General features: G+C 42.1%; 1 protein-coding gene across 1 annotated transcript in view; it reads left to right on the top strand.

Annotated features, from left to right (window-relative positions):
• The window catches only part of TRAF5 (TNF receptor-associated factor 5), a 21,438-nt gene extending 11,587 nt beyond the window's left edge, over positions 1–9,851 (top strand). The window contains exons 7-10 of the mRNA XM_005865174.2: positions 1,175–1,267; positions 4,586–4,726; positions 6,178–6,346; positions 7,511–9,851. Coding sequence (XP_005865236.1) covers positions 1,175–1,267; positions 4,586–4,726; positions 6,178–6,346; positions 7,511–8,088 — 981 coding nt within the window. The 3' untranslated portion in view covers positions 8,089–9,851. The remainder of the gene's footprint in view (positions 1–1,174; positions 1,268–4,585; positions 4,727–6,177; positions 6,347–7,510) is intronic.
• Positions 9,852–11,608: the final 1,757 nt, after the last annotated feature.

Here is an 11,608-nt window from a genome sequence, read left to right as displayed (position 1 = left end):
GGGTGGCTGGTTTTTCAATTGGAATTGCTTTCTGAAGGTCTGAACAAAACCTTTGATGGGTAAATGAGAACCTAAACTTATTTGGCACTAAAGATAAGGGGCACATCCTCCTCCAGCTCTAACCTTGGGTATTCTTAGGCAACTAAGAATCTCTGTAGAGGTATCAGAGGTATCCCTCACGATGTACAGGAGCCCCATAGGGAAGTCCAATTCAACTGTAATTAAATAACTGACTCCTGCCCTAGCCAGTTTGACTCAGGCCCTGGCCGGGTACTCAGTGGTTAGAGCATTGGCCTGCAGCCTGAAGGGATTCCAGTCAAGGGCACGTACCTCAGTTGCAGGCTTGATCCCAGCCTTAATCAGGGGCGTGCAGGAGGCAACCAATTGATGTCTCTCACATTGATGTTTCTCTCTGTGTGTCTCTCCCTCTCCCTTCCACCCTCTCTAAACATCAATGGAAGAATATCCCTGGGTGAGGATTAAGAACAAAAGTTAATAATTGACTCATGTGGGGATGTGCACGTAAAGGTTGGTTTGGTTGCCTAGCGCTCTCAGTCCTCATGGCTGTATTAGGCAGCCGGGGAGAGAAATGAAACAGATAAGAGTTTGAGATGACTCAGGAAGTGACATCCCCTTGGAGCTCACCCACAAGCAGCACACAAACTTCAACCCCCTACACAATATCCCTAGAAATTTTGTTCAGACTCTACAAATCTCAAAATAAAATTAACATGAGAAATTATGCCCCTAAGGGTGGAAACTCCCAGCCTCAGCTCCCATTAATACTCCTGCGGATATACAATAAATAGGAAGCCTTTAGCAATCATGATCGCTAAAACTTTATCTTACATAATACAAGCATAAACTTTGTGTTTCGAGTACTCACAACTGTAAACCTACTTTGCCCCACCCTTTATTCTCAGGGCAAGGAAGGAAATCAGCATTGAGAGTTTTGATAGCGGCCTGATTCTCTGCCCCTGTAAGTTTAAAATTGTCTCATGGGTACTGTAGAATCTTAACGCTGGAAAGGGGACTGGAGGGCCATTTCCCCCGCAACCCACCTTGAGGCAAGTAAGCAACGTCGTTGAAGTTCTGTTTTAGCGGAGTATCCCACCACCGTCCTCGTCTGGGGATACTTTCCACAACCTGCCTTACTTTTCTCTTCATGTTGAAGGGTAAACCGTGGAACCTGAAGCAGCATGAGCACTCGGCCTTACGGGACCACATGCTTCTCATTTTAGAAAAGAACTTCCAATTAGAAGAACAGGTAAATGAATATTCAAGGGTTCAAATATGAAAGGCGGGCAGCAGAATTGCTGGGATTTGCAATTCTTGGTGTTCTTATATTCTGTTTCAGTGTAAGTCGACCGGAGGTAGGTCTTTTTCTATGAAGTGGCCAGACAGAGTCATAGGATTGTAGAACACGAGAAGTGGAAGATGCCTTTGAGATCCTCATTCAACAGAGGAAGTAACTCAAAGTTTGATGTGTTTGTAACTTGTGTCAGGATTCGATCTCAAACCCATGTCCCACAGTCCTGTCTGCAGCCTCTCCACACACCTTTTAGTTAATGATACCTGGCACCTAGGAGGTGCCTAGGAGGTGTCTGATGTTTTAAATGAAGCCTATATTACCGTGAAATAGCAGTTGACAATCTCTTCTAGGCACTGTGGGTTTATGTATTTTGTAGTAAGTCCTAACTCCTGCCTTTGAGAAGCTTTGCAACCTGATAAATGCCCACGTACATATTTAGTTCACTGAGTTGCGATTATCAAGTGAAAGTATGTGTGCAGATGATGATTTTATTGAGTAATTATTGTAAGAGTTAATTGTCTTATTAGCACATCTCAGAGGATCAGACTTTTCAAGCTCACGTAGGGAAGAACACCATCTATTGCAGACAGGGAGCTGGATTTTCTCTTATCGATTATTTTATGATGTCTGAGTTCAGATTAAAGTAGGTGTGTGAGTTCTAGGGTCAGATCCCGGAGAAAATTAGAAAGACTGATCAACCTGTAACTTTGGTAGAAACCATGCTGCCTAGTAGCCATTCCCAAGTTCTTTCGATATCATTGCCTCATTCATCCATCCATTCATTTAACAAACACCTCCCACAAGTCAGATACAGTGTTAGTTGCTAGGAACACTGAGTTGAGGAAGAACTCACAGAAATGTAGACAGGCAAGTTGCCGAGCCTCACAGGACATGCTGTGGGGGTACCCTGTGTCTGGGTTCAGAGGCTGCCTCAGTATACTCCAGGGGAGTTGGGAAAGGACATCAGAGTTACATCTTGAAGGAAGAGAAGGTCTGTCGGTTAAAATGTTGTGGAAAGAGGACATCCCAGAAGGGGAAAGATTGCGCCAACACGGGGAGGCATGAGAGAAGCTGATGTTTCAAGGAAATGTGCTTTTGGGGTGGAAAGATACCTGAGTGAGAGACAGGGAATGGCCGGAAGTCTGGTCTGTTGGATCCAGATTGCAGTGGCCTTCCACGTGAGCCAAGACATGTTTGAACACGATGCATTCAGTTATTTTTTCACTCATTAATATTCTGCTAATACTAGAAAGGATGTGAGGGCCAAAAATGTGAACTATGTTTGTCAGTAATAGGGAACTAATGGAGGCTTTTACATTGGAAAAATATTTGGCCAGCTAATTGTTTGTTTGGTTTTAAAAAGTAAGACAGCTGGCAGTCGCATGGAGGATGGATAGAGGGAGAGAAGAGAAGAGAATGAGGACAGCGGGACCAGGCAGAAGGGGTTGCAGTAAACTAGACAGTGTAGCAGTAGAGCCAGAAATTGATGAGCGAGCTCTGTGCCAGAATGCCTAGGTTCCAGGACTGGTTCCCCAGTAGTCCCATGAGTTTGAGGATGCTACTTAACCTCTCTCTTCCCCAATTTCCTTATTTGTAAAATGGGGTTGTGGGAGGGTTAAGAGGTAATGTATTTAAGCTCTTAGCACAGCATTTCAATGTTAGGTGGAGACAAGATGCTGGAAGAGGTGCTGGTGATGGGGAAGGATCGATCAAGGCTGTGTCAGTGGGGATGGAAAGAAGGTATTGGGAAACATTCAGAGATTGGATTGGGATGCTGCAAGCTTAGAAGGCAAGGAACATGGTAGTGGTCAGGAGCAGGTTAGATGTGAGGGTGGGGAGACTCCTGAGTTTGCTCTTGTTCAGGGAGATAAGCCTGGTGCATAGGTGGAACTCAGCTCTCGGGATCTTAGTAGATTTTGGGTCAGAGATCAGATGGTTGTTGCAAGCTATTTGTGCATTCATTCATAATGCCTTCTGTGTGCCAGGCACTTTGTGAGTCTTTGGGGATAAAGAAATGAGATGTAGCACCAACAATTTAATGAAGAAAAAAACCCCTAAATAACAACAGCAATAACAACAAAAAGCAGTAAGAGTAATGAAGGTAAGTTATACAGTAGATTATGGTCAGGGTGTCATGGAACTTATGAGGTGGCCTGGGTAGGTGGTCCTAGTAAGGAAATGTAGTCCTGAGAGGATATGCTCTTAAGTGGAGGCTGAGAAAGCAGTACTTTCTAGATGGAGGAGGAAGTGTCTGAGAGACCAAGGCTTAATGGGAAATAGAAGTTGTGTAGTCTCACTGGGCAGGGCACATGTGAAATGTGAATGGGCATGAGGCTGAAAAGGCAGCCAGGGAAGACTGTAGGGCCCTCAATGGCCTGTAAAAGGCCACTAGAGATAGGTAAGTGGGGGTGACAAGACCAGATCTGTCTCTTCATATTATTGTGGACACCATATGGAATATGCATTGGAGAAAAAGATTAAAGACAAGAAGCATTCATTCACTCATTCAACAAATATTTATCAGGCACCTACTGATGCCAGGCCCGTTGCTGGGGTTACAGTGGCCATGGGATCCATGCCAGTCCTGGCTCCCATAGACACCCTTTTGGCACATGAGTGAGGGAGAGTGTAGGACCAATTAGGCCACCGTTGTAACAGTCCTGGTGGTAAGTTATGAAGGCTGAAACAAGATGAGATGAAGTGAGAAATGGATATTTTGTTTGTTTGTTGTGTGTTAGGAATTTAAGTTGGCAAGTGTTGCTGAATGAGTGGATATGAGGGTGAGAGAAGAGTTGTCTAGGTCACTCTTAAATTTTTGGTTATTTCTTTCAAATAGATTCTGAATTCTGAGAGAGTAGTGCATTTTGCCTACCACTGGTTAGCTCTGTGTTGGCAGATTACTTTAAACTCTCTGTTCCTCTGTTTTGTCATCTGTAAATGAGTGAATGAAGAGAACCAGTTCAGTAAATTCAGCCATGTGATGTCACTATCATTAGATGAACCATCATAGCGGGTTAGGCATAGAAAAAGCTGATGAGAAATCTGTGGATCAGGTCTTTTTCAAATCTCCTGCAAATATTTTCCTAGAATTATGTAGGAATCTACCTAGAAATATTTTCCTAGAAATATATACATACACACACACATAGATATACACACATATATATAGTTTTCCTCAAAACACTTTCTTACCTACAATATTTTCCTAGAAGTATATTTATTTTAATTTGTATGCATGCATTTAAATGACCTCATTCACATTCCTGTTACTAGATTTCTGACTTGTATAAGAGCCTAGAACGGAAAGAAAGTAAAATCCAGCAGCTAGCAGAAACTGTAAAGAAATTCGAAAAGGAGTTCAAGCAGTTCACACAGCTGTTTGGCAAAAATGGAAACTTCCTCTCAAACATCCAGGTGAGAAATGACCTTGCTATTCATAACCAAGATTTAGACTTCAATTAATTGGCAGTGAGGGTTTCTCTTATCAGTTTTTTTGTTGTTAATCCTCACCCAAGGATATTTTTCCCATTGATTTTTAGAGAGAGTGGAAGAGAGGGAGGGAGGGAGGGGGGAAAGAAAGAGAGAGAGAGAGAGAGAAAGAAACTTTGATGTGAGAGCGACACATCGATTGGTTGCCTCTCGCACACGCCCTGTCTGGGGCCAGAGATCAAACCTGCAACCCAGGTATGTGCCCTTGACCAAAAGTCGAACCTGCGACCCTTTGGTCTGCAGGCTGATGCTCTAACCACCGTGCACGCCAATCAGGCCTCTCCCTTTGTTCTTTTCAAACCAGTTGAGAATAAGCTGCATATATTGTGGCATTTTACCCTTCATACTTTAGTATGTATTTTGTAAGAATAAAGATCTTTTACAGAACCCCAGTACATTTAGCAACATCAGTAAATTTAACATTAATTCTTTTATGTCATTTATGGCATTTAGGATTTTAATTCATGTTGGGCCAATATTAGTCACTTGGTTCATTGAGAACATCTATAGTTCTGCATTTTATAGTCAACAAAGTGAAACTATTAATTCTCTTGGGTAGAAAATGCTTTAAATACCACTCAGATATAGCAAAATTATTTGTAAATCATGAATGTGAAATAACCATAAACAAATTCCTAATGAATAATGTCTTTATTGTGATTATAAAATAATAACATTTATAGTGAAAAAGACATGTGGTATGGGCAATAGTTTTGAAATTTGGATCCAAGAAGATGCAGGCCATATAGTTTACATACTTTGTCAGCACACTGTGTGTGTGTAGAGAAAAGGAAATGCATTATATGTTACCATTTAAATTCTTTTTCTAACACAGTGAGAAGTCAGAATTCAAGCATTGGGGAGGGGAACTATAGTTTTAATTGTATTTAACCTCTTCCGTTTAAAGAGAGCAATCAGAAGGCCAGGCCTCATCTCAGGGCACTTGTGTACACCTGTAGTGCTCAGGCCAGAACAGGTGGCTGACTTCCAGCTCCTTCTCTGCCTTCTCGAAGAACAGAAGTGAATCCGGAGGGTAGCTTCTAAGAAGGCAGTGATAGGTAAGAGGAGACACAACATGAGACCAGAGATCTAAAGAGAGGTTAGATAACTAAGTGGAGAGAAATTGAGAGAGGAGTAAAAATCAGGTGAGAAATTTAAAGATTTGGAACAGGAGCTGGGGTAGAGAGGAGGAGGAAGAAGAGGAGGAAGATATAGGTGGTTAATCTCTCTGCATCCTCATTGAATTTTCTGTTTGGACTATGTAGTTTTCATTTCATTAATTGATTAATATGAAATGTTTGAATTGAAAATTGCATCTTGATGAATTACTAAGATATCAATTGACTAAGATATTAATGTCCATTTTGTACTGAAAGGTTCTTGCCAGTCACATTGACAAGTCGGCTTGGCTAGAAGCTCAGGTGCGTCAGTTATTACAGATGGCAAACCAGCAACAAAATAAATTCGATCTGAGGCCTTTGGTGGAAGCGATTGATACAGTGAAAGAGAAAATTACCCTGCTAGAAAGCAATGATCAAAGATTAGGTATGTCTAATATTTTATACTTCCCTTTTGATGACTCTCTTGTCTGCATGTGCTCATGAAACAAGCAAACACCTGGCCAAATGGAGTCACAGCTGTGCAGGAGAAACTGGTTGAATCTGGTATTTGTGAAACAGAGCAGCATGATATTCTGGCTACTCAGGCAAAAATCATGATGAGCCAAAATGGGGGCCGAAAGAGGCAAAGGGTAGAAAAGGGCCAGGAAATGCCAAGAACAAGGGAATGATGGCTTTTAATTGAGAGTGGAAAATAATGAGAAAGCTAAAAAAAACGTGGTTGGAACACTGTTTGAAGTGGAAGCATACCTTGGAGATACTGCGGGTTTGATTCCAGACCACTGCAATAAAGCAGGTATCGCAATGAAGTGAGCCACAGATGTTTTGGTTTCCCAGGACATATAAAAGTTACATTTACACTATACTGTAGTCTATTAAATGTGCAATAGAGTTGTCTGAAAAAAAAATAACGTACATGCCTTAATCAAATAATACTTTATCACCAAGAAATGCTGTCATCTGAGGCTTCAGTGAGTCGTCATCGTTTTGCTGGGTGAAGGCTCTTACCCTAGTAACATCAAAGATCGCTGATCACAGATCACCATCACAAATGTAATGAAAAAATTGGATATATTGCCAGAATTCCCAAAATGTGACACAGAGATAGGAACTGAGCAAATGCTGCTGAAAAATTGGTGCCGTGCCGATAGACTTGCTCGAGGCAGCGTTGTACAGAGAAACATAAGAGGGTTTGGTTGTTTAAAAGCATCCCGGTTTGAAAACGGGGGGCTCACAGGCTCGCACACGTTAGTTGAATGCTGAGTGTCTTCTCTACACGCGGGTGAGTTTCAGGTCAAGAGGACACATGCAAGTTTGCTTGGCGCCACTCTTGCCAAGACATGAGATCCACGGAGTTGCTATTAGTAATACAAATGGTCCATTGGCGGACATCGAATTCACTTCATCTTTAGGATGTCAGGATTTTATCGGTTCTTTTCAGATAGCAAAATTCCACTTTGGGCAAATTCTAAAAACAACTCAGGCCTTACAGCAGTTTGTTTGTTTGCAGTTGTTCTGGAAGGGGAGACGAACAAACACGACTGTTTGTTTGTTTGTTTGTTTGTTTGTTTGTTTGTTTGTTTGTTTACAGTTGTTCTGGAAGGGGAGACGAACAAACACGATGCCCACATTAATATTCATAAAGCACAGCTGAATAAAAATGAAGAGCGATTCAAACTGCTGGAAGGCGCCTGCTACAATGGAAAGCTCATCTGGAAGGTGACTGACTATGCGATGAAGAAGAGGGAGGCGCTGGACGGGCACACGGTGTCCATCTTCAGCCAGCCCTTCTACACTAGCCGGTGCGGCTACCGCCTCTGCGCCAGAGCCTACCTGAACGGGGACGGGTCCGGGAAGGGGACGCACCTTTCGCTGTACTTTGTGGTGATGCGAGGGGAGTTTGACTCACTGTTGCAGTGGCCGTTCCGGCAGAGGGTCACCCTGATGCTTTTGGACCAGAGTGGCAAAAAGAACCACATTATGGAGACCTTCAAGGCTGACCCCAATAGCAGCAGCTTTAAACGCCCCGACGGGGAGATGAACATTGCCTCCGGCTGTCCGCGCTTCGTGGCTCACTCCACTTTGGAGAATGCCAAGAACACCTACATTAAAGATGACACCATCTTCTTGAAAGTGGCAGTGGATTTAACTGACCTGGAGGAGCTTTAGGCACTGTTTCTGGGGGGATACAAGGCCTTCTTGGGTCCAGGGCCGTGGAGGAAATCTTTGGTTAGCCCGGTGACTGAATTTCAACTCAGTCCACATTTGTATTTGGCCTTTGCCCTTAGCATTTGAAGTCAGTTTAAAACTTTCTAAGTGCTGTCTTCTTTTTACATTTAACTCTTTCCCAGTTTGAAAGTTAAAGTACTTAGGATATCCTCTTATTTATATTTTTCTATCTCTTGAAAGTTTATTGAAAGCAAGGTCTGGGACATCTCTTTTTTGCTGGTGCTTAGCATGGGGTCTGAGGGTAGGCACTCTATGTTAAATGTCAATGAGGACACAGGTGTAGAATTCCCAGTTGAAAATGCTTGGTATTTGGTCTGCTGGTTCTAGACTTGACCATACGCCTACAAAAGCCATCTTCTAAGGGGGATTGTTCCAGATCAGTAGATGGATGGTGTAATTACAAGACAGTATGTCCAGTTGGAACAGACGTTTTTGAGTCAGATCCTGAATTACTACACCTCTAAATATTTTCATGAAAGTCACCAGTAGTCAGCAGACACAATTTTTGAAGGCTGCATAAGTGGTGACAAGAGTAGGCATCTTCATTCTCCCTGCTGAAATAAAGAAGAAAGTACCACATAGCATATAAAAAAGGAGATATAAACATCCAACTAAAGTCCAGATTTTGTTAGGGTCAACCATATGGAAAACTGTTTTTATAGATCAAAAACAAATATTAAGAGTTTAATAAGGTTCAACTTAATGTATATATGTGTATGTATATGTATACAAATAACTTAAAAGTATTTGGGTAATAACAGTAAATTAATGTGAGGATGGGCAGAATTTAGTATATGATGGAGAAAATGTCATAAATGAATGAGGAATTTAAAACCTAGGGAAGACATCATTACAATTTCCCATGGGTGTCAGAAGCACTACCACCCAAAACTGATTGCTAAAAACAGTTCTCCCATTCTTCTTGAGAAAATTTTTATTTCATAGATTGGTATGAAAATGGGTATTTATATAAACTTGTGACTGTTCTTGTTGCAATCCTAAGTATTCTGTGAAGAACAGAAGTGATTATGTTCTTATCATTTTTCTGTATGGGTCTGAAGGTGTATATTTAAGTCAAGATTGAGTCCTACTGACTCTTGATACACCTGAGGTTAACAAAAAATACCCAGTTTGCCTGAGCCCTAATTCGTTCTCATGCAACTGAGCACCACGCCCCTCCCCCCCCCATGTGGCCTGGCTCCCTTGATCCTGCAAGGACAAGTGCCACCAGCTGAGGGACACTCAGCGCAGCTCACTCAGGCGATGACCATGCACCTTACAACTGAACAGTTAACCTGAAGAAGAGGTATGATTTATACCCGTGGCTTCTGGAATAACTGAAACTTCCTTAATCTCTTCTGTGAAATTTTCAAGATGCTAAAAAACTAAAGTGCAGAAATCATCTCAAAGGGTTAAATTCAAAGAAATAAGTTCACAATAGAAACACACTCAAGAACTACACTGTAGCTGCTGGTAAACCCTGGTACAGTCGATGGTCAACATGTCAGATCAGACAAACTCAGGAAGGCTTCCTCTAGACCACACAGGTGGTTCTCTGTGTTCGTTTTCAGTGTTTCTAATCAAGTTCAAGATCACCCCGTATTCCTGGGGAGTGGGAGATCATATTGTTGTAACTAGTTTTAAGTAGATGATGTGAAAAACATTTTAAAGTGAATTTATTAAAATACTAGTTTTGTGTTTTATCCAACTTCTCCACATAAAAAGTATAAGTGATGGCATGGTTTGCTTACCAATTCGTAATCCCTTCATCATTGAAACTGATCACAAAGTGAGGTATTCTAGAGTAAAAAGCCCTCCTTTCCTACAAAATAAGAGTTATGATTTTTGTGCCGGGAGCCGGTCCATCCTTGCTGCCGGTCCCAGTTGCTGCAGGGAAGAAACATCTGCACAGCATATGTTTCAAGGGACCTGGTGCTTTTATTACAAGGTTATTCTCTGTGGTATGACTGCTCTGAGTCACACTGTGGATGAGCCTACCATGTCCATGAACATGGGATGCTACAATGTCCAGTAGCTCCTTGGACTGAAGAAGACTGAATGCTGCTTGGATGGGTCTGTAAAAATCACTCTTCTTCTGCTAGACATTTTCTATAAGCTTTCAGTCCTTTTCCTGAATAATCAGAGTTAAATTACGTCTGGCAATAGGATCTGGGTCTATGACTTTGACCACTTCTAAGACACATGTCTTAAGAGCTTATTAAGAGCTATATTTTCCTCAATACAAATTTCTTTGAGCTAATTCAGGGGTGGGCAAACTTTTTGACTCGAGGGCCACAATGGGTTCTTAAACTGGACCGGAGGGCCGGAACAAAAGCATGGATGGAGTGTTTGTGTGAACTAATATAAATTCAAAGTAAACATCATTACATAAAAGGGTACGGTCTTTTTTTTTTTTTTAGTTTTATTCATTTCAAACGGGCGGATCCGGCCCGAGGGCCGTAGTTTGCCCACGGCTGATCTAAACTTAGAAGTCCCACAGGGACTTTAAAGTCAGCTTTACTAAAACTGAACTGGAAATCTTCCCACTCTCCACCACCGCCAACCTGAATCCTCTGTGTATTCTACCCCAGATAATGACATCACCATCCAAATGAGAAGTTTGGACACTGTTCTAGATTCCTCCCTCACTGTCTCCATCCAATCACCCACCCAGTTCTGCCAATATGACCCCCAGATAACTTTTTAAAATTATTCCTAACTACTTACCCTTACTGCCTACTTTTTAAAAAAGGTTATCTACCAGAAACCTTCAAAAAACATGAACAACATGTAATATGCAATCCAAATAACTTCTGGAAAGAACTACCCGAGGCCACTATACAGTGGCACTGAATTTAGGGGGAAAGCCAAAATTGGTATTTACAGATAGATGAATTCTTACCTATAAAATCCAAAAGAATTGGTTCAGCTGAATGACCAGACAGATCAACATACCAAAACACAAATTATCCTAGGGTCCATTACGAAGAGTAAACTAAAACAGCAACAAAAGCTGGTAGGTAAAAACCTAAAGGAAAATGTGCAGAACAGCAAGAAAACTGGAAGACTTCACATGAATAAACAAGGGGAGACACCAATTCATGGAGCAATAACCACATTACCAGACGGCCTCAATATTGTACTGGTATCAAATCTGGGCAAATTAATCTACCAAAAAACAAATCCCGGAAAACTATGCCACGTGGCCACAATCTGTAACAGAACCTGAAATGAAGTCACAAATTCCGGGAAAATGCTGCCATTTGTTGACACTCTTATAAAATTTGGCCCCACGATCTGAGGTTCTGGGCGATGTACGCGGAAACGCTCAGCAACGAGTCAAACCCCAGACATTAAGCCAACCCCGTGCCCACAGGCCGGACTGTAAGCCCTGCGCCCTGCGCCGGAAGAGCCACGTGAGCCCCGCCCCTATCTGTGTCGTGGGCCCCCTGACATGCGC

The sequence above is a fragment of the Myotis brandtii genome, unplaced genomic scaffold (assembly GCF_000412655.1).
Source record: "Myotis brandtii unplaced genomic scaffold, ASM41265v1 scaffold197, whole genome shotgun sequence".
Lineage (NCBI taxonomy): Eukaryota > Metazoa > Chordata > Mammalia > Chiroptera > Vespertilionidae > Myotis > Myotis brandtii.
The sequence above is the reverse complement of the archived record's forward strand: the minus strand, read 5'-3'. Positions and strand labels throughout refer to the sequence as shown.